Genomic DNA, 24,026 nt, shown 5'->3' on the forward strand with positions numbered 1-24,026 from the left:
ATAACAGGCTGTACACCTTAAACTTATCCAATGGTCCAAGTGAAATTTATTCAATAAAAAATTGTATGTAGGGAACATAATCTGTAAATATGTTTTTCCATCTATTTTGTTAAAGTTTTATTGACGTGTAACTGACGTACAATAAACTGCATATATTTATAGTATACATTTTGATAAGTTTGATGTGTGCATACATCTGTGAAGCCATCACCAAAATCAAGTGGGTGAACCCTCCCATCACCCCCAGAGTTTCCTCAAGCCCCTTTGAACTCCCTGTCTCTCACTTTTCTCTTCTCATTCCCTCATCCCTGGGCAAACCAGCTTTCTGTCACTATACATTAATTTGCACTTCCTATAATTTCATATAAATGGAGTAACATAGAATGTACTTTTTAAAATCTGGGTTCTTTTGCTCAGCATAATTACAGATTCACCTGTGTTGTAGCAAGGACCAATAGTTCATTCCTTCTCAATGCTAACTAGTGTTCCATTTTATGGATACACCACAAATTTCTGTTTTATCCATTTACCTGTTAATAAATATTTGGGTTGTTTGTAGCTTTTGGCTATTATAAATAAAGCTACTAAAAATCTTTGTGTACAAATCTTTGAGTGAACATAAGCTTTCATTCCTCTTGGGTAAATCCTAAGAGTATAACGCCTGGATCGTACGATAGGGGTATGTTTAACTTTTGGGGAAACGGACAAACTTTTTTCCAAAGTGGTTGTATTTCATTACATTTCCACTTACGATGTACAAGAGTTCCATTTCCTTTACATCCTTGCCAAATCTTGATATTTCAGATACAGGTCTTTAGATAATGTGCTTTGCAAATGTTTTCTTCATGGCGTCATGGCTTGTATTTTCATTCCCTTAAAAGTGCCTTGCAAAGAGCATTTAAAAATTTTGATGAAGTTGAATTTACTAGTTTTTATGGACTGTACTTTATGGATTGTGCGTTTGCCTAATCCAAAGTCACAAAGATTTTATGTTTTCTTCTAGAAGTTGAATAGTTTTAGGTTTTACAGTTAGATCTATGATCTATTTTAAGTTAGTCATTGTGTTAAGATATAGAATATGGATCCAAGTTCACTTTTGAATATGGATGTCCAGTTGTTTCAGTACCATCTGTGGGAAAAACTATCCTTTCTCCACTGAATTGTCTCTTGAGATGATCTTACAGTTTTTCTTTTTTAGTTTGCTAGTATGGTGAGTTGCACTGATTTTATTTTACTATTAAGGCAGTTACATTTCTGTGGTAAACCCAGCTTGGTCATGATGTATTATCCTTTTATTTATCTTGTTGAATTCCAGTTGCTAACGTTTTATTTAGAATAGTTGCATCTACATTCATGAGTAATATCGGTCTGTAGTTTTCTTATAATGTATTTAATTTTGGTACTAAGGTAAATGCTGACATCAAAGAATGAGTTAGAAAATATTCCCTCTTCTACTTTCTGGAAGGATTTGCATAGAATTGGTATTATTTCTTTTTTAACTGTTTGGTAGAATTTATCAGTGACTCATTTGGGCCTAGAGCTTTCTTATTGGCAGGATTTTTAACTACAAATTCATTTTCTCTAATAGATATGGGTTACCTATTTCTCAGGTTACCTATTTCTTTTGGAGTGAGATTTAGTAGTTTGTGTCTTTTGAGACATTTGTCCATTTCTTCTAAACTGTTGAATTTGTGGGCATGAATATTTTCATAATATTTTATTTTCTTTTTAATACTTTAGAACCTGCAGTGATTCTTCAGTCACCTCTATTATTTCTGATTGGTGATTTGTGTTTTCTATCTTTTATTTCCTAATTATTATGGCTAGACTTAACCAACTTTATTGATTATTTCAAAGAACCAGTTTTTGGATTTATTTATTTTCTCTGTTTTTTTTGTTTGTTTTCTGTTTAACTGATTTCTGCTCTGATCTTTGTTTCTGTTTTTCTGCTTATTTTGGGTTTAATTTACTCTCTTTTTAGCTGTTTAAGGTAGAAAGTTTAAGACCTTTCTTTTTTCTAACATAGGTACTTAGTGGTATAAATTTACCGCCAAATACTGCTTTACCAACATCCCTTAAATTCTGATATGTTGTATTTTCATTTTTGTTTCAATTCAAAATACTTCCTGATATTCCTTTCTTTGAGGTTTTCTAGATATCTCTGTTATTGATTTCTAATTTAATTTTTACTGTAATCAGAGAAATACCCTGTATAAATTGAACCCTTTTAAATTTATGGAGATTTGTTTTATGGTCCAGAATATCTTTATCTTGATAAATGCTTCATATGCACTGGGAAAGAATGTGTCTTCTGTTGCTTTTCGATGGCGTTTCATTTAGGTGATGGACGTACCAGTCAGGTGAAGTTGGTTGATAGCTTTGGTCAAATCTTCTCTATCCTAACTGATTTTGTCTACTCGTCCTATCAGTTATTGAGACAGAGAGGTATTTAAGTCTCTGACCATATTTGTGGATTTGTCTATTTCTCCTTGCAGTTCCATCCATTTTTGCTTCCTGGATTTTGAAGATCCTGTTATTAGACCCACTAACATTTAGGATTGTTAAAAAAACAAACAAACAACCATTTAGGATTATTATGTCTTCTTGATGAATTGACCTCTTTATCAATATGAAATGACCTTCTTTATCCCTGGCATTTATTTGGCTTTTGCATATGTTTAAAATTTTTGTGTGTGTGTATCTTTGATTTCTTTTTTTTTTTAAGCATTTGAAGAGGAATTTCTGGGCTACGTGATTTAAACCTTTTAAAAATTTTTATCTTTTATCTTGCCAGATTGCCCTCCAGAAGGGCTGTGCAGATTGATAACTTGTCTTAGTGTTCTTTAGGTGTTTATAGAGTCTGGAGATCTGGTCTTTTAAAAGTTAAGATATGTATAAATGTTGATTGAACTGTAACATTCTGTTGACCACAGGATAAAAATCTACCATTTATGTAATCTGGTTGTAGAAAATTAAAATTATATAGGTGTTTTTTAAGTTGTGATCAATTTTATTTCATTTCTCTGTCGTTTCATAGGCATACATCAGTATTGGATATCATGTTTTTATAATAGAGATGTAAGAGAAGAGGACTGGAGGGACTTCCCTGGTGGTCCAGTGGTTAAGAGTTCACCTTCCAGTGCAGAGGGTGTGGGTTCGATACCTGGTCAGGGAGCTAAGATCCCACATGCCTCATGTCCAAAACAAAAACAAAAACAAAACAAAACATAAAACAGAAACAGTATTGTAACAAATTCAATAAAGACTTTAAAAATGGTCCACATCAAAAAAATCTTAAAAAAAAAAAAAGAGGGATTTCTTTAAATTTGTTTAATCTTTTCCATATTTTTTTTGTGGCATCTTCAGTTAATATCCTAGAGGTGATTTTCAAAATTATATGTTTATATTTGGTTGGATAGAATATTTGACTTTAAATAAGTTAGTATGTGGAAGGAAGTTTTATACATGAAATCAGATGTTTATAAAGGTACTTTCCAAGATTAAATATGAAATACTATGTGCTTAGATCTGAAAGACATTTGTGACTGCTTAAGCTTGGACAGTGCGTGGTGCAGATAACACTTAATAAAGGAATCCATTTGAATGATGTATCTTTTTTGATATGTAAAAGTATTTCCTAGGGAAGTTTTGCACATTAAGAAATGCATGACATATTTAATATCCTTTTATAAAAAATGAATGCAAAAAGAGGTGACCTATTTGTATTTGTTTGGTAATTCTAAGCTGTCCTTTTAATACAGGAGTCTTCCAGAGCCGCTGATGACCTATGAATTACACGGAGACTTCATTGTTCCAGCCAGTACGTATTACATCGAGGTGATAGAAACAGTTTTGTGATTGACAGTGTGTACAAACTGAAATTTCCACATGAAAAATTTATCTTTATGTTATTGTAGTCTGTGTTAAAAATGGAAATCACTTGAGGAGGTGTTTGGTTCCCCCCCCTTTTAGAAGATGAAAAAAGGGACAATTAATATATTTATTTATTCATTCATTCATTCATTCACTCACGGACATTTATTTATCTCCTACTGTGCACTAGTCACTGGTATATAATGAATATATAGAGCCATGAAAGGATTTCTGCCCCCAGGAGCCAATTCTTTAGCAAGTATTGGGGCACACACACCTCTCCCTGTACCATAATGTATATAATAATGGCATGAGCACAGTACGATGGGAACGCAGGAGTATTTAACTTGCAGGCGGTTGGGGAGATAAGCAGATTCGGAGAGATTCGCATGTTGGAAATGACTTCATGTAGAAAGATATTGAGATGGAAATTGCAGGCAGAAGGAATATTGTGAGCTCATGCCGGAAGCCCACACAATATTTGGTAGAGAGTGAATTCTATGTGATAAAATGTTAAATGAAAAAGGCTTATAGTTGGTAGCATTTTAATTTGTGATTAAATTTTTTGTGAGTCATACTCATTTCAAGCTTTCTTGTTTTCTCTCTGTGATACACTCTGTTACACTCTCTGTTATACACACTCACTTTTTCTATTCGACACTTGGTGTTAAATCATCACAGTCTTCCGAAATATTCTGGTGTTAGGTATTTAATAGTTAAGGAAAGGAAGGTTGAGACATGTTAAGTAACTTGCCAGATTTTGGAGATCTTTATTTAAAATTCAAAACCCCAGTTCCACTGGCTAAAACCTGCAGTATTGGTTTTCACAGGTGCACTGACAGTAGTTGTAACTGTATTTCCATTTCCTTTTATTTTCTTCCCTTGGATGTATTCCATCGTTTAATCTGTTGAAAACTTTAGAGCAATCCCTTTGGGTCCTGTGTTAGTGCTGCCTGAACATTGCTTTAAATGTATCTTCTTGTGAGGTCCCTGCTCCAGCCAGCATGAAGGTTCCTAGGAGGTTGCAGAAAGAAGGAATAGTTCGGCCCAGTCAGACTCTACATATAAAACAGGCATTTGGAAAAGGCAAAAATATGGTTCTGTTCACTTTTGTTTTCACATAGAAGAGGATTTCTTTTTTCTTTTTAAAGGGAGTTTGTATGATCAAGGAAGTGAGGGAAAGATTTCTTGGCAGAAACTCAAGCAAATGCTTAGTTGTTTTGATTCTTCCCCGTGGCATTTTTGGCAAACCGGGGGAAGAGAAATTAAACTCTCATTGGAGGACAGTTGTTTCATGTTTGCCTCAGAGACTGGAAAAAGCAGAAGAGTGCCAATTTTAATCTAGAATCCTTTGAGAATTGGAGAAAGATAAAGGGATTATGGAGTAAAGTTTTCATTTACCACAAGTTAGTATCATTATCACACCTTGTAACCGAATCCAGTGTTTGAAATTCTAACATCCATGTATTTTACCAGATGAAGAGGTAGGAACTTACAAGTGTTTACTAAGTCAGTGGTGGTAGGAGGTGAGTTTCAAGAGTTGTTGAGGCTGTCTTTCAACACTGTGGGAGAAGACATTGTACAAGTACGAAGGGTAGCGTCACCTCCTAGACAAGTACCTTGTGTTCTGCTTCCTGACTATGTCGGGATCTGACGTAGAGTCTTCACAATGATTTGAATAACAAGCCTGTTCCAGAGAAACACTGTAGCTACTGTAATTATTGGCAGGTATTTGCACCCAAGTGGAGTTACGGTTGGCATGAGACCCATAGTTACCTTATTTAATGGGGAAAAGTACATATATTCAATGGGTGTATTTTCATGGCCAACATTTCCAGTGCAGACTTTCATTTTTTATTCAGCTCTCTTGTGAGCGCCCTTCTCTCAGGAAAGAGTGTAGGAGCAGGCCCTCTGATCTTTTGCATGTGTCCTTTCCAGTGCTGACTAAAACGGTCACAGAAATCAGGTGGCCAGGATTAGCCTCCTCTTGAATAATGTTGGAAACTTGGAATTGCAGTTAAACTATCATTTTCCATTAACGATGGCAGAGATTCCCTTGTTTTGCTGCAGTGTCTTAGCTGAGATGACTTCTAAAATGATCAAGCATCACCCATCTCTGTTACCGCCTCTCACACCAGCATGGAAACTAAATTTTGATTCTCTTCAATCATGTGCAGTAGTTTCAGTCTGTTCTGTGGTGTTGAGATGGTCTTTTCTCCCCTCCCTGCTGAGGGTTCTGAAGGTTTCTCCTGGGTATTCATTTCTTCTCATCAGTTTCTTTCCTGTAGAGCTCCCTTGAGAACCTGTGAGTTAATTTCTGGAGTGTATGATACAAATGTGAATTTTCTTTCTTTGTTGTCACCACAGAAGGCAAACATCTTTTGTTTTTCATTCTTAAAAGAAGTACCTACTGGTCAATGGTGAATGCATTGAGAAATTTAAAAAACCTTTTTTTTGAAAGTGTCCAAATAACCCTTTCAGCTAAGGGAGTTAACTTAAAATTGCTAAAAGGAACTGGAGACCCTCTGTCTGGGAAAATCACTCCTGTGTGTCTTCTGTACACACATAGTACTGCACTTCTGGTCACCAAATGTGTGGGTTTTCCCCACACCAACCAATTCTGTGATGCCGGCTGAGTGTCCTGCAGTTGGATTCAGGTCTGATTCTGTTTATCTGGAGTTAGCCTCTGATCCCGCAAGTTAAGGACTCATCCTGCAAAACTGCCCCCCCATGAAAGACACCAGTTCCAAGTCCCAGGTTATCCCTGCTACTTTTGACTGACCGGCTAGAAATCAGCTTTCTTGTAACCCCTACCTTGGACATGAGAATTTGCTAGAGTGGTCACAGAACTCAGGGAAATGCAAATGTCCGTTTACCAGCTTATGGTATAATAAAGGATATGATAAAGGATACAGATGAACAGTCAGGTACACAGGGCAAGGTCCAGAAGTGTCCTGAGTGCAGGAGTTTTTGTCCCGTGAAGTTGGGGGGTGCCACCCTCCTGGCATAGAGATACGTTCACCCACTTGGAAGCTGTCCATACCCTGTGCTAGGGGGGTTTTTATGAAGGCTTCATCCTGTAGCCATGGTGGATTGTTGGCTCCATGTCTTGCCCCCTCCCCTCTCCAGAGAATGGTGGGTCAATCGGAAAATTCCAAGCTTCTAACCTCTCTTGTGACCAGCCCCCATCTAGAAGCCCACCAAAAGTCACCTCATTAAAACAGAAGATGTTCTTATCAGCCCCCAAATTCCAGGGGACTTAGGAGCTTGGTGTCAGACATTCCAATCACTCAGGAAGCGACAGAGCCCCTAGGAGCTCTGTATCAGAAACTAGAAATACTAGAACAAAAGACTCTCTGAGCACCCCCAAATACAAGGGTTTTAGGAGCTCAGCATCAGGAACTGGGTGCAGAGACCAGTATACGTATATTTATTATTATTTCACACCATCCATCTCAAGAGAATATAATGGGCTTTTAGTATAGAAATTTGTAAGATGAAAATACAGTTTGCTTGGTTTACGCAGGAATCAGAAGGTCGTGCCAGCTGGGGAAGGCTGGCAGGCATTTACCTGGATCTCTTACTGCATGATGTTTATTACCTTTGAGAATGTTGTAGTCCTTGGTGTGTGTCTCAGCCTTTCAGGCTCAGAGTCTGTGATGGATCATATTGGTAAGAATTGGATCCATGCTTCAGGCCTGGACTCATGTTAAACTTGGTTTGAGAATGACAGCTGAAGCCTGGACGCCTTATATGGCATCACATGAAAAATTTCTGTCCCCCAAACCAGGACACTTGTCTTGCTGTGTTCAGTATGTTTTCTTCCTGTAGTCAAGGTACCTGGGAAGCAAAATCATAATCACACAGTTCTTTAGTCACTTATTGATGAAAAAGAAAACTATTATAGGATCCAAGGCACTGGCATTTGCTTAGCCAGAATGTTCTATCCTTATTGGTAAACCTGCAGGGGAAACAAGACAAAATCATGTTGTCTTGGTGGGGAGGGACTCGGAAATCTGGAAATTAAAGGAATTGGATGCTTAATGACATCAAGCTATCTTAGCCTGCTGTAGTCAATTTCTGGTATTAGATAGTGTCTCCCACAGAAGAACTGGGATGCTTGATGTCTGGTAATTGAAGCCCCTTGTGCTGTGGGAAGTGCTTGAATGGTTACTGCTAATGCTTTCCTGAAATTACAGTATTACTGACTGATGACGTTTAAATATCAAATTTAAGTTTCCCTGTCTGTGTGTTTTTGATAAGGTCCAGTAAGCTACGCTCCTATCTTTTTCAGTCTCCATTAGCTGGCACAGCAACATAAGCAGATAGACATTAAGTGTTGTAGATGCTGATTTGTAGTTTCACAATTAAAAATACTTTTGCTATTACAGTAAACTCCGGTCCCTGGCATTCGTCAGGAATTTAGTGTTATGATTAATTCAGTATCTCAGATTTTTAAAAAGTTATGCTGTGCATTCTTTGTAATTTATATCAATTAAAATATAATGAAATGCACATAGCATAAGCAACTAAGGGTAATTTATCTTAGAAAACTTTTTGAGTACCTTAAAGTTATTATTGTAGCCACATGAAAATGCCCATTAATACAAAGCTTTAAATAATATCAAAATGAACAAGATGGAGAAAAAGTTTTACTGTACACAAATTCTTCTTTTTGGAAGAAGAGGGAAAAAGCAGACTTGGAAAAGAATGTGTGTATGATTTCAAATGAGATGGGAGTGAGCTGGTGGGAGAGGGACTCAAAAAAGCAAGTGGAAGGTTTTGATTTTATTTTTAAAACTGATTCTAGTATTTTCCACTTAGAAATGAAGGCCCTTATCCTTAGAAGGTGGGAAGCTATTTTCCTATCTTATGTTTCTCAGTAAGTAATAAATCAAAAAATATTAAAGTTGGGTTTTCTTTGGAGGAAGATGATTATTAATGACAAGACACACGTGAGTTAGAAAGTGTTTCAGTGCAGTTTTCAAAAATTTTCAGGTTTTGAATGTACAAAATTCTTATTGTAGGCAGTTATCCTTTTCTTCCTTTGGAATTTTTGACTGTTTTTCAGAGTCCCTGCTTTAAATTCATTTTAAAAATCAAAGCTGTGAGTTGAAAATGCTATTATATTTTTATTGCTTTCATTTTCCTCCAGCTTTGATTTAGTAAGGCATTATCTTGGTTTTAACTCCAGATTAAAAACTTGATTGTAATTTATCACCTAACTCTTTAGATAGCTGTACTTTTATTTTCAAAGACAAATGTAGTCTGTATCAAAGAGTCTTTTACATGATTTGATTGTTTGCCTTCTGCTTTATCATGTGCCTGTTCATTTCCTAGCCTTTTCCCTCCCCTCCCTTTAGCCACAATGTGTTCTGTGTTGTAAAATTTCATTCCTCCCTCTCAGACACTACCCCTGGAAGTGTAAATTGGAACAAACTTAACTTTACAAACATTGGGAGCAATCTAAATATTCATAAAATTGATGGTGTGCACTCCATTTAAAGACATGGAGAGATGTCCATTATATATATATATATTTTAAAATTAATTAATTAATTTCATTTATTTATTTTTGGCCACGTTGGGTCTTTGTTGCTGTGCGCGGGCTTCCTCTAGTTGCGGCGAACGGGGGCTACTCTTTGTTGTGGTGGCTTCTCTTGTTGTGGAGCACAGGCTCTAGGCACGCGGGCTCAGTAGTTGTGGCGCACGAGCTAAGCTGCTCTGTGGCATGTGGGATCTTCCCGGAGAAGAGCTCGAACCCATGTCCCCTGCATTGGCAGGCGGATTCTTAACCACTGCGCCACCAGGGAAGTCCCTCCATTATACATTAAATGAAATAGGCTGTTTGAACATCTCATTACAAAAAAGGAAGGAAAACTCTGAAATGATTAAATTTAAAAGTTATTAGGGTAGCCACTATAGAGAACAGTATGGAGTATCCTTAAAAATCTAAAAATAGAGATACCATATGATCCAGCAATCCCACTCCTGGGCATATATCTGGGAAAGATGAAAACTCTAATTCAAAAAGATATACGCACCCCAGTGTTCATAGCAGCACTATTTATAATAGCCAAGACATGGAAGCAACCTAAATGTCCATTGACAGATGAATGAGTAAAGAAGATGTGTGTGTATACACACATACACACACACAATGGAATATTAGCCATAAAAAAGAATGAAATAATGCCATTTGTAGCAACATGGATGGACCTAGAGATTATCATACTAAGTGAAGTAAGTCAGAAAGAGAAAGACAAATACAATATATCACTTATATGTGGAATCTAAAAAATGATACAAATGAACTTATTTACAAGACAGAAATAGACTCACAGACACAGAAAATAAACTTATGGTTACCAAAAGGGAAAGGGGAGGGGGAGATAAATTAGGAGCTTGGGATTAATAGATACACACTACTATATATAAAATAGATAAACAACAAGGACCTACTGTATAGCACAGGGAATTATATTCAATATCTTGTAATAACATAATGAAAAAGGATCTGAAATAATTTAAAAAATTACTAGCTTATCTTAGGTTGAGATTTACTGTGAGTAACTTTAAGGAACTTTTTGTTGAAACATAACAGAAATGTGCACAAATAATAAGTGTAAATAATAAGTGTTCAGCTTAATGAATTTTCAGAGTCAAGATAGCCATGTAATCGGCCCCCAGATCAAGAAATAGAACATTGGGGAATTCCCTGGCGGTCCAGTGTTTAGGACTCTGTGCTTTCACTGCCGAGGGCCTGTGTTCGATCCCTGGTTGGGGAACTAAGATCCCACAAGCTGAGTGGTGCAGCCGAAAAAAAAAACACATTGTCAGAAGCCCTTCCTCATACCCACACGGTCACCATCCACCCCCATGATATGTGAGCACACTCCTGACTTCTGACACCACAGGTGAGGGTTGCTGCATTTGACCTTTTTTGTAAATGGAATCAAACATAATATACCAATGTGTCTGGCTTCTTTTGCTTATCTTGTGAGATTCATTCCTGTTGAGTGAATCAGTGGGTCGTTCGCTCTCATTGCAGTACCGTATTCCATGGTATGAATATACCACCACCCTCCTGTTCTGCTCTTGATGGGTACTTGAGTTGCTTCGGTTTTGGACTGTTACCAAGGGTGCTGCTGCCGAGAACATCCTGCTATGTGTCCTTTAGTGAATGGTCCTTTGAGTGACATTTTGGGGTCGTTGGGAATGTGTGTGTTCAACATTAGTAGATACTGCCTAACAGTTCTCCAGAGTGGTTGTACCATTTAATTATTCCCACCCAGTTACTGTGTGACAGTTCCAGTTTCTTCGTGTCCTTGCCCAAGCTTAATATTCACTTAAAGCCATCCTGGTGGGTGTATAGGAATCCTTTATTGTGGTTTTAATTTCTATTTTTCTGATAACTAATGAGGTTTAGTGCTTTTTCCATACACTTACTGGTGGTATGGCTGTCCCCTTCCATGCAGTTTCTGCTCCATGCTTTTCCCTGTTTTTCTTTTGGGTTTTCTCTGTCTTTTCTGATTTGTAGGAGTTCTTGTAGTCTGATTGCTTGCTCTTTCTCAACTATATATGTTTCAGATTTTTAGTGTTTTTTTTAACTGAATTTTTATTTTATCTATGTTTGCTAAAATTTTAGCAGGAAAGATATTTAATTTTTACAATGATAAGAAGGTGAAACTATTATCATTTTGAAAACAAAATTCCCTAAGTCAAGCAGAGAAAGATAAATACTGTATCATCTCACTTATTTGTGGACTCTTAAAAAAAAAAAAAAGCCAAACAAAAAACCCAAGTTCATAGGTACAGAGAACAAATGGGTGGTTGACAGAGGTGGGAGGCCGGGGGGTGGGTAAAGTGGGAGAAGAGGGTCAAAAGGTACAGACTTCCAATTGTAAGATAAATGAGAAAAAGAAAAAATAGATAAATGAGTCATGAGGATGTAATGTACAGCATGATGACTATAGTTGATAATACTGTATTGTATATTTGAAAGTTGCTAAGAGAGTAGATCTTTTTTTTTATAAATTTATTTTGTTTATTTATTTTTGGCTGCATTGGGTCTTTGTTGCTACACGTGGGCTTCTCATTGCAGTGGCCTCTCCTGCTGCGGAGCATGGGCTCCAGGCGCACGGGCTTCAGTAGTTGTGGCTCGCGGGCTCTAGAGCGCAGGGTCAGCAGTTGTGGCGCATGGGCTTAGCTGCTCCGTGGCATGTGGGATCCTTGGACCAGGGCTCGAACCTGTGTCCCCTGCATTGGCAGGCGGACTCCTAACCACTGCGCCACCAGGGAAGTCCCAAGAGAGTAGATCTTAAAAATTCTCATCACAAGAAAAAAATTTGGTAACTTATTGTGGTGATCATTTTGCAGTGTATCCAAATATTGAATCACTATGGTGTACACCTGAAACTAATATAGTGTTACATGTCAATTGCGCCTCAGTTATAAAAACCAAACAAAAAAGCCCCACCAAATTCCCTGTTCTTGATCTGCTTTACATTTCTTTCCCCTTCCCTTCCTTTTCTCATGTTTTGAACCATTGGTCTGAAATCCCACCCTCCCCATCCTCTTCAGCACTTCACTCTTTAACCTCCTTTTTTGTAAAAATTGGTAAATTTAGTCGTGGCCCCCTTCTCTGTCTGTCGATTCCCCAGTCTCCCTTAACTCGGGATAGCACTAGCTCCCCAGTCTTTGCAGGTTTCTTCTCACTTGACTTTCTGACGACACTGAAGCTCCCTGGTCCTCTTGTCTCTTCCTCCTCCTGTGCTTTGCTTAGCTCCCTGCTGGCATCTCCCCTGTACGTGTTTGGAGCTCTTTTCCCCACCGCGTCCTCTGTTAGCCTCTGAGGTACTCGGGCAGCCTTGGCCACGTGCTGGAGGTCACATCCTTTGGAGAGCGTGGCTGGCCTTCAGCTCTAAAGCCTCTTCCCCTTCCCAGATACCTGCTAGAATACCAGCCCATGAATGTCACTTTCTCCATCACTTCCACCATCATCTTCCTCCTCAAACCCGCTTTGCCTCCTGGGTTCCTGTCTGGCAGCAGAACTGACTGTACTGCCAGGTAACCAGGACATGAAACGTCGGTCATCTTTGCCTCCTTCCTCTGACCCGTAGCCGGTCCGAGGCTGAATCCTGTCAATTCTACCTCTTCCATAGTAGCTCTGACATAAGAGGAAGACAGACATCAACAGTGACGTGAACAGCATCAGCAATGACTGCTAACAGCGGTCCAGTGCCTCTGTATGCCGGCTACTGGGGCTAAGTGCTTTACAGATGCCGCCTCACGGAATCTCAGGTGGCCTTCTAAGATAGTGCTATTCACTTCATTTTGCAGGGGAGGACCCTGAGGTCCAGCGAGGTTAGGTAACGTGCTCAAGGCCACTTAGCTGTCAGTTGGAAGCGGTGATTCCACCATCTGGCTGCAGACTATACTTCTTTGCTCTATTTCCTTATTTGTAGTTTGATCCCTTTCCCCACCCCCATCCCCGCCCCTTCCTGCCTCAATACTTCTTGACCACAGAGCGGTTCCCTCTTAGTTTGCTCTTTTCCCCATTCTAATTCATCCTCTAAAAATGTCAGGTATGTCTTCCCCCCAGTTTAACTCTCCTCATATTCCTTCCTTGCTTTACTTTCAGTGACTAATTTAGAAGTAACCAGTAAAGACAAGTTCTCTTTTTTTTTAAAACTGATTTTTATTGGAGTATAGTTGATTTACAGTGTTGTGTTAGTTTCTGCTGTACAGCAAAGTGAATCATTTATACATATATGTACTCTTTTTTAGATTCTTTTCCCATGTAGGTCATTACAGAGTATTGAGAAGAGTTCCCCGTGCTATACAGCAGGTTCTTATTAGTTATCTATTTTATATATAGCAGTGTGTATATGTCAATCCCAATCTCCCAATTTATCCCTCCCCCTGCTTCCCCCTTGGTAACCATAAGTTTGTTTTCTACATCTGTGACTCTATTTCTGTTTTGTAAATAAGTTCATTTGTACCATTTTTTTTTAGATTCCACCTATAAGCGATATCATATATTTGTCTTTCTCTGTCTGACTTACTTCACTCAGTATGACAATCTCTAGGTCCATCCATGTTGCTGCACATGGTATTATTTTGTTCTTTTTTATAGCTGAGTAATATCGGTCTTTACGGACCAACGTTTGGCTCTGACCACCTTTATATCAGCTTAGGGAGCTGTCTCTGAATAGGCTGTGTATTTTCTCACACTATTTGCTGAATCCTGAACGTACCCCACACCCCTCAGTTCCACCCTTCCCGAAACCTCTCCCGTTCTTCAAGCTCTGACTCAAACGTTCTCCCTTATGCGAAACCTTCCTGAGCATCCCTGCCAGCTCTCTGTGAACTTGCGTAACGATTTGTAACCTTCCTTCCTGCTGTGGTAAACTGAGCACCAAGTTCTTATCAGTCACTTCTTTGACACCCCTGACAACTCTAGCATAATTCTCAATAATAAGCATTTTATTGATTTGTCCCATAATATTCTATCAACACAATAAAGGGAATTTGGACACATGGTTAGTAAGAGCCATGGATGATCATTAATACCAAAGTCTAAGGAATAAAGGTAATATATTCAATATTTGTTCGCTAGAGCTGCTGTGACAAAGTACCACAAACCAGATGGCTTAAAACAGCAGAGATTTATTCTCTCACAGTTCTAGAGGTGAGGTCCCAAATCAGGGTGTCAGCAGAGCCGTGCTTCCTTGGAAGGCTCTAGGGAGGGAGCCTTGCCCCATCCACCTTCCGGTGTTTCCTGGCAATCCTTGGCATTCCTTGGCTTGTAGGCGCATCTCTTCAATCTCTGTCTCCATTGATACGTGATACTCTCCCGTATGTCTGCCTTCATGTGGCCATTTTCCCTCTATGTCTTTGTTTTCTTATAAGGATACCAGCCATCGGATTAAAGGACCACCCTGCCCCACTGTGGTCTCATTTTAACTAATGATATCTGCAGTGACCTTATTCCAAATAAGCACCGTCAAGTATGTCTCATTATTCTAATGTTTCGACATCTGGGGCCTGACTGACCCTGGGGAGACAGCCCTTCCTGGGGCTAACCAATTCCTAGAGATATTTAACCTGAGCACACTTTCCATGTGCAAACTAACCAATCCAGAACCCATTTTCCCTCCCCGACCCCATCTTTCGGGTTCTAACACTCCAGACCAATACTCTTCTGCCTTAACCGCCTCAGAGCCAGGTACCAGATAATCAGGAACAGTCTCTATACCCCCGAGCCTGCTGAAAAAATTCACACCAACCAATCTTAAGCCTGCTTACCCTGCCTTGCCTGTGCCTTCATGTGGATGCTGCAATAAACCCTCTTGCCCACATTTTCCTTTTGCTCATTGCCTCCTGACCTCCCCGGTGCTTCCCCATGTGGCCCTGCATGGCGTGCCATGCCTCCTGTTTCTAGGGATCTGTGAGGATAAGCGTCTTCGTTCCTGAGAGCTGTTTCCATGTCTGCGTGTCTTACCACACCTGATAAAAACAAATCCCTGGTACATTTAAAAATAGTCACATTCTGAGATACCGGGGTGGAGGGGGGTTTGCAATTTCAGCATATCATTTTGGGGGATAAAGTTTAACCCTTAAAAGGGAGGAACCTAATCCTGATATTTTATTTGCATTCCAATGTGGGGCAGTGACCCAGTGACTAGACTCCTCAGGTAAGCGAGGAGCAGACTTGAGATGCAGCGTGCCAGAGGGAGAATCCGTAGCCGCCCTCTGTTCTTAAATATCAGCAGAGGAAAGGCACTAATTGCAGCCCCGCTGAAATTACGTCATAGGGGAGGCATAGAAGATTCATAATAGGGAGGAAGATGGATAGATGGATTTTCTTTTCCTTTGAAAAGTGACAAAATACATGTAAATTATCTGCTTAAAGATTTAATGGATGAGCTATTGTAATTGTTTTTAGGAATATATTTGATTCTGAGTTCTCTGCTAACCATTTTTTTCTTTTTCTTTTCTTTCTTTTTTTTTTTTTTTTTTTCTTAAAAGAAAGCGGCAGCCCAGAATCTCGTGTTAACGCTATCCATTTCTTGGTACACAAACTGCCGGAGAAAAATAAAGAAATGTTGGATATTTTGGTGAAACACTTAACTAAGTAAGCCTCTTTTTCTTCCTAACTTGCTTTATTTTGCTCTGGGCACCGTGCGGTGGTGTCGGATATGTAACACTTGGAACTGGAGCTGTTTACACAATACCAGGGACCACACCTGCGAGAGCAGGCTGGACACTTGCCTTATTGTGTGTGTTTTGGACAAGAGTGATGAAATGTGATGCTTTCATGAAGTCGTATAATTATTTGCTTAATGTCACTGCCAGCAACTCAGGGTTTGATTTGAAGTAAGAAAAGAGAATCTTATACATTTCCCTGCATACAGATTCTGGAAATGTGATTATAAGCCTGTTAGCAAATTTAGCTTGGTTTCACACCTACCTAACTCTGAGTCTGAACATGTCCTTCAAGTTTGTTTAATCCAATAATATGTAGTTATTTCATAGGATCCAGTTTATTCCTTTCACTCCCTCTTTGCAAAGCAAGCAAAATCTAATAATTCAGTGGAAAAATTAGCTCTTTCTTCATATATAAAGGACTCCTAGATCACTGTAATTGTAAAATTTTAGAGGTGAGAGGAAGCTGAGGAATGCTATGTTTTACAACCCATATTTCACATGAAAAAGAAACTGAAGGCCAGAGGATATTATGAGTTTCCAAGGGTCCTACTGCTAGTAAAGCTGTTCATTCATTTGGTCAGCAAATATTGGTTGAATGCCTTCTTTTTTTTTTTTTTTAAACATCTTTATTGGAGTATAATTGCTTTATAACATTCTTAAGGTGCTAGCTGATACAAAGATACATAGTTGAACAAGATAGACAAAGTCCCTACTTTCATGAAGTCCCTTCTTTCTAAGATGGAAAAGATGATAAACATTAAAAATAAAAATATAAAATAATTTCAGGTGATAACTGGTAAAAAGACCAAGTAGAGTGAGGGATAAAGAATATATGTTGGGTGTTGGACTATAAAGTGGGTTGTTATGGAACTTCGTTTCTGAGGATGAAACCTTTTGAGTTGAGACCGGAATTAGGTTGCAGGGCTGGTGAGAACAGTTGTCCAGGTTGTTCACTGCACAATGGTACTGGGCCAGAGGGATGAGTGTGGGTATTCTGATCAAGCTCTGTGTGCTTGTGAAGGTGATTCTTACAATGGTGCCATGTGGTCTAGTAGTCCCTGGAAGTGAGGGTGTAATGACCTGGGGAAAGAAGCAATGTTCTAAGTAGAAAGGAACAGTAAATGAAGGCGTTCAGAGACACAAGCTTAGCATATACATAGAATTATTAAGAAAGATGCTGTGGTTAAGCAGAACATCAAAGAAAGGGAAGTAGGAAGGTAGTCAGGGACCCCATCACGTGGGGCCTTGCCAGATGCGGTGATCTCAGTGGCAGACGTTGAGGACAGTTGAGTCTGCCTCCTTGTTTTTAGGGAAATACAGAGTTGCAAAATACTCTACATGCCACAGTTATTGCCCCTTCTTTTAACCAGAGACCTTTCTTCCCCCCCTCATCTTGTTAGTGTTTCAAATCACTCCAAGCAGAACCTCATGACCGTGGCAAATTTAGGAGTGGTGTTTGGACCAACTCTGATGAGGCCACAGGAAGAAACTGTTGCTGCCATCATGGATTTGAAGTTTCAGAATATTGTCGTGGAAATTTTAATTGAAAACCATGAAAAGGTAAAAGTGCTTTTTTTTTTTTCCAGAAGGGATTTCCTGTTTCCGGCTCGTCCCTGTGTGAGGTACAACTGTCCTCTTAGATTTCCCTCCTCTCTCTTTTTATTTAATGATTTTATTATCATGATGGTGAGCCTGGTTCTGAGAAGTCCTCATGGAGCGTCTGTCTTTGGATGGAGTTCCACGAATCTGAAGCTTACCCGGTCTTCTGTTATCTCACTGGTTTAAGGAAGCAACGTTTAATCCAGATGCAAAGGAGTATCGGCAGTGTCATTGTGGACTGTTTATGTTTTTTGCTGCCTTTGTTCCTATCCATGGATTTCTCACTCCAATTCTGTTTACTGTAACACAGGGAAAACATTTTTGGTCAATCTGTATCACACTCTCCCCAGAAAAACACACACAGCTGTCCCTCTCCCTGCAATTGTGCTAACAGTTTCCGGGGATTCACACACAACATCCTCAAACCTGGGGCCTCCAGGTTGAGAATCTCTGGTTTAAAATGAATACTCTTAGGTAACATATCCTGTTGTTTGTTTCTCTGTATTCAAGGGAATACATGATTTTTCAAAATACAATAGACTCTTTCAAGAACTTTTAGATTTTTTCCCCCCCTTTATTCTGTTCATATAGATCAGGACCTTGCTAATAACTTTCCTCACTTTTAAGATAGGGAATTGGAAATCTGTTAAAATGCTTGGTCAACAACTTTAATTGTTTATAAATTTTCTAAAATATTGAGATTGCGTTATATGCCAAGCATGTATTAGGTGCTGGGAGGTGAAGATGAACATTACAGTCCCTAATGGAAAGCGGGTCACGATCTAGGGTGTTGAGCCCTGTTTCGGGACTTGTGTCCCACAGCACACATCCCTGTCTAACATATTATGCGATTGACTTATTTTTCTAGTTGTTATCTATTTCTTTCTTCTAGATCTTTGAGGGCAAAGATCTTTTTGCACATTTAGAATAATACCTGGTATTCCTTAGGCACTTGGTTAGTATTTATTTGGTGAATTAATGGATTCAGTGAAATTTCTGGGGGTCAGGGGAGTGGGAAAGAGACAAATGAAGAGAGGTGTAGTCCCTTTGCACAAGTGTTGCGAGAACACTTCTTGGATTCTTGTTGCGTTTGCTGTTGGCTAGAGCAATTCTAGCTGGTGCAAATATCGGTTCCCACTGAAAAGCTAGGCTTGAAACCTGGTTAGAGATTTGCTTTATCAGTATGGTAAAAGCAGTTTGTTTTGTGGGTGTCAGACATTGGTGGGGTTTTTGGTTTTGTTTTTTGGTAGCTAGTGGTGAATTTATGCCTCCTTTTATGGCCCCGTCAAACTGTCATTAATGTGTACGGTGAACTATCCAGACAGCTTCAGGGCACGATGGCTACTATTCATTTTGAGAAAAAGAAATGATTAGACTATAAGCTTCGAGACAATGTTTAGGAGCGCAGCTATCATTAGATTAAATCCCAATTAAGAGAACTTTTATCCAATTTATTTGTGAAAATACTGGTTCTGGGTCTTGCTCTTGGATAAACGGCTCTCCATCTAATGCCGTAGCTTCCTATTTTCTTCTCTTATTTGAAGCTGGGAAGATAAGTACACGATTTTTTTCTGCTGGGAAATAGAGAGGGCTGCTTTCACCTTGTTAAGCAATCTTACAGGAATTCCAAGTGGCATTGGCGAGCCAATTATAATAGTTAACAGCAGATGGAACTGGACCCACTCTCGGAGATGGAGCTTTATAGAATGAAGTAGAGGGCTTTCGGTTCTCCCTCTCTCCCTTTCGGTGGCCAGTCTAGATAGTGCTGTGAACGCACAACCAATACTGATTGAAGTCCTGAGGTTTCCTACCAAGAGGAGGTGAGATATTGACTTTCAGATTCTTCATTGAGTGTGTGAGTTTAGCTTTGGAAGCAGAGGGTTGCTTGGGGTTGGGTCGGGGCAGTTAGCTTGGATTAGTGAACATTTTTGAGAACTTACTATCCCTATTACCTCTTTTCTCCCCCCTTTGATTTCATCCTTGTCCACTTTCACTCCCAGCTCTTCGTTCCTGCTAAAGTGGACTTCACTTTGGAGTCCAGGCTCTGCTATGAGGAAGAGTATTTCTGCTAACAAGGGTGATTGCGTAGAAACACTTCGTAGGGATGTCTGGCCCCAGCTAAGCCATACGTTTTCTTGACAACGGATCCACATACACCACCCAAAGGAGCTGATGTTTGACTTGAATGTAGTGAGGGAGAGATACGGTTCCTCTTAATGTTTGAGAACAAAGGGAAAAAGAGAGAGGGAGGAAGGATAGCAAACGTTAAAAAGAATAGTCTCGTGAGGAAGGAAAAAAAATTATAATTCAAAAAAGGAGGGGAAACTAGCAATGAAATGAAACGGCCTAGGTGGTGTCTCTGAAGGAGAAGGAATGGGGGGGTGGGGTAATGACAGTAGAAGGAAAATGTTTTCTTTTCCTCAGTTACTTATTTTTCTTCCCTAGGAATGTGAAAAATGTTAACTCTGACTAGGAAAGTCACTAAGTCAGAAAAGGAAACTTTCAACCTATAATTAAAGCAAGAAAGCTACAGATTAATTTTGGAGTTAGAAAAAGACCCTTGGTTAATCTGCTTTGGAGATCACATTTTATCCAAGCCTCTTTGTTGTTTTCATAAAATCCATATGTACTTTATAGGAAACTTAATCCATATGTTTTGGCTTCATTTCCACTCAGTACATTAAGATTTTGTTTTAAAAGAAGTGTTCGCGGGCCAAAAAAATTATCAAGGTCTTTCTTCCCTTGCAAACCAGAAAATTGCATTTCCCAGGTAGAAAGGGTACTGTGAAATTCCCAAGGATTTTCAAATTGGGGTTGTGCCTCAAAATGTGTGAGTTCTGCATATGTTTTGTTCTTAAAGTATACAGTTGTCCCTCGGTATCTGGGGGGGATTGGTTCCAGGACCCCTTGCGGATACCAAAATCCACGGATGCTCAAGTCCTTTACATAAAATGGCAGAGTATTTACATATAACCTATGCACATTCTCCCATATACTTTAAGTCATCTCTAGATTACTTATAATACCTGATACAATGTAAATGCTATGTAAGTAGTTGCCAGCGTGCAGCAAATGCAAGTTCTGCTTTTTGGAACTTTCTGGAACCTTTTTTTCCAAATATTTTTGATCTGCTGTTGATTACATCCGCTAATGGGGAACCCACGGAGGACAGACTGTACTTGTTATGGATTAATTCAGTACATCTGTCATGAGTGCCTGCTCTGAGTCAGACATGGTGTGAGATTTGGGAGAAGTGAAGACAGTCCTGCAGGGAAAAGAAGAAATGGTGGAGAGTAATTGCTCTCAGACAGATAGAGAGAAAGCTGCCGAGATTTCCGAGGAGAGTTTATGTCCAACTGTGGGGAATCTGGAAAGTTTCCTGAAGAGGTGATTTGCGTAGGTTTTAGAATGGAGTTTGAACAGGTGGAGGTGTTTTAAGGGGACACTTCAGGTGTGGGGCATCATGTCATCAGAGAAACAGCAGGTGTGTGTTCTGGGAACAAGAGGCTCCTGTTGGAACGGGGGCGAGTGGTATGAGATGAGATTCGAAAGAGATCTGGGCCAGGTGTGGGGAGGTTGAGAGGCCACCTTAGGACTTTGGATCTAATTTTAGAGGTATCAGGGCCTCTCGTGGTTTTTAAGATTAAGCCTCATGTGCTTAATCTGGCAGCAGGGTTGGCAGTAGGAAGTAGAGGAATAAAAAACCAGGTGAGAGGTCCCATGGCATGGTCGTGAGAATGGTGAGTTACAGGTGGAGAGCATCGGTTTGTGAGGCGGGATAGACACAATCCAGGCACTGGATTTGTATCTCAGAAGAAGGTGTTATAAATGATGCTGAATATTCCATCCTGGGAGAATATTGGTGTTATTAATGGAAGGAGGGAAAAAATGGGTTTGGGGCAGAAGATGAGTTCCGTTTATAACATGCAGAATTTTAGTTGTTGTCTGGATATCCAGAAAGATAAGCCCAGCAGACAGTTGGAGATGTGGGGCTCAACCTGGGGAGAGAATTTAGTTGGAGAAAGTGTACCATATGGTGTAAAGACATGAGATAGATGTGAGAAAGAATTCATTGGTGCGTCTGTTATATATGGTGTTTATCTCATATGACCTGTGTGTGTGTGTGTAATGCCCATTGCGTATATATATGTAATGGTATCCTTATGAGTGTACAGAATTCATATTACGTATCTTATCCCTTTATGCATATGAGAAAAACCGAAGGGCGCAAGATCCTGTGCTCACGGCCACACAACTAGCGAGTGGCAATGCCTGGGTTTACACTAAGGATTGTTCGACCCCAAAGCCTTTGCTTTTCATTACTCAGAGAAGAGAAGAACAATATCTTTGAGAAATAATGAGATTTTACTCTTAGTGATAAAAGAGGAGCCAGAAGAAGCCCAGACGAGTTCAGTGTCAGGGTGGTCAAGGGGTGTTGTCAGTGATGCCAGTTGCTGTCAGGAGATGGGCAAGTATGAGGACGAGTGGAAAGCATGTTCTCTCCAAGAGTGAGATGTCTGTTGAGAACAACTTGTAAGGCCTTAAACGTGTGAGTGTTCAGGAATGGATGGTAATAAGTCTGGATCTACTTCCAGTTTTTCCCATGTGACAGAAGAACAGATGGGAGGAAAAGTCAGAGCAGACGTGACGGGGAAAGGAAGGATGATGGAGGACCCGTACACCTGCGTTGTCCACGGCTTGCTCATAATTCTCATATTCTGATCACCTGTTATCTCACAGCTGGGGTGGGGGCCGTCTTCAGAGGAACTTCGTTAAACAGGTGTGTAAAGAACCCTGTCGAGTTACAGGATCTGTTTAAATTGAGCCTATTCTGCTATTTTATACATTTTTAATGTCGTAAAAGAAATATATATTTATAATGCGACTCCCGCCTTTTCTCTGCCCTGCCTCAGTCCCCCAGGGCCCTTGAAGATTCAGAGGAGCCTTTGAGAATCATCAAAAAAAAAAAAGAAACCCATATCAGGTGGTTCTCTTTTCATATCTGCCTTGTTTTATGTTAATGTTTAAACTGGCAGTATATGTAAAGTAAGGTACATAATGTTACTCTCAACCAAATCACTTTACAAAATACATAATAATATGTTATAGTTATAATCCAGGTTATATTTATCTTGTTAAGGATTTTCATTGGATTTTCAGTGTGATAGCTTGCTCTCATGGTCACTGATTCTCTGAGGGTCAGTAGGTTATGAAGTTTTTTTTTTTTTTTCCTAGTATTACCCTTTATGTAGTACAGTTTCTGTGGACCCCAAGGTGCTAAGAGTTTGTTTACATAAAACTTTTCCTTGGTGAGGATTCCTACAAGTTTGCTCAAAGAAGCACATTCACCTTTGAAGTGAGCTCTGTGTCAGTCTGTCTCGTTTTTCCTGGTGAGAAAACGGAGGCCGTTCAGGATGGTCACGCCTTGTTGGAAAAGGCTGACCACGTTCTTGTTCACGAGTTTCTTCAGTAGACTGTGCTTTATCCATCTTTGTAACATAGGCTGTAGAGTTCTTGAATAGGCTGTGTCCTCCAGTCATAGAGGAGCCTAGAAACAGTAAAGGTGAGAAGGACGTATACATTTCCCCTCAGGTGTCCAGCGTAATCCCCAGAATATTAAATTACATGCACATGGACAAGGGTATCCAGTGGTGCAGTGCATCACTTTTGTTAACCTTGGGACTGACTTTCTGACCTGCATCCTCCTGTCTTTGCCAAAAGCTAGAAGAACGTGTCTCCGCTCCCAGGTTCATGGTGGGATGGATTCCCTGTTCAGGCCCCACCTGCAGTCCACCTGTGGTCTGTTTCTGGGTACAGGGCAGCCCGTTCCTCCATTCCCGAAGCTTCAGAAACCACACCCAGCCTGGCTCTCTCCTGCGGGTTGATCTCTGTCATCCTTTAACGCCAGTGAGGCCCAAGCGAGTAGCATGCAAACCATTTTTCACTGAGCGCGAGGAACCTTCCAGTCTTAGGGCATGCTTGTCATTTAATGGGGAAAAGAATTCTTTTTAAAAAAGAACCCAGCCTGAACTGCATCTCGATTGAGCTTTGCTGGCGCTGGGTTGCTAGGCAGCAGCAGTTTTCATGCGACAGGAAAAGAAATGTCTTAAGCACCAGCAACAACAATAAAAGTTTCTAAAAGGTGGTGTCTGCCTGAGTCATGACCACTCAGCCTATAGGTCAAATCCTGCAGCAAGAATATTTGACAAATTTTCAAAGGTTTTTTTTTTTTTTCTTTTCTCCTTGCAATTTTCATAAATGTTGTCCTCCTTGGCATAGCCATGAAAACGTACTTTACTGTTACATTTTTTTTTTTTTTTTCCTCAACAGGGCTGTGCATT

General features: G+C 39.7%; 1 protein-coding gene and 1 long non-coding RNA gene across 7 annotated transcripts in view; one reads left to right on the plus strand and one right to left on the minus strand.

The window, feature by feature from the left end:
* Positions 1–24,026, plus strand: part of ARHGAP10 (Rho GTPase activating protein 10) — a 319,062-nt gene that overhangs the window by 217,248 nt on the left and 77,788 nt on the right. For all 6 annotated transcript variants that reach the window (XR_014264077.1, XM_082463359.1, XM_082463358.1 and 3 more), the window contains 3 exons: positions 3,762–3,820; positions 15,907–16,012; positions 17,487–17,646. Coding sequence is in view for 5 of the 6 variants with exons in the window: in XM_082463359.1 (XP_082319485.1) it covers positions 3,762–3,820; positions 15,907–16,012; positions 17,487–17,646 (325 nt within the window). In the remaining variant the exon portion in view is untranslated. The remainder of the gene's footprint in view (positions 1–3,761; positions 3,821–15,906; positions 16,013–17,486; positions 17,647–24,026) is intronic.
* The window catches only part of LOC309661646, a 73,766-nt gene that overhangs the window by 30,357 nt on the left and 19,383 nt on the right, over positions 1–24,026 (minus strand). The window lies entirely within an intron of this gene.

This window comes from Balaenoptera physalus, assembly GCF_965194825.1.
Source record: "Balaenoptera physalus genome assembly, chromosome: 5".
Classification (NCBI taxonomy): domain Eukaryota; kingdom Metazoa; phylum Chordata; class Mammalia; order Artiodactyla; family Balaenopteridae; genus Balaenoptera; species Balaenoptera physalus.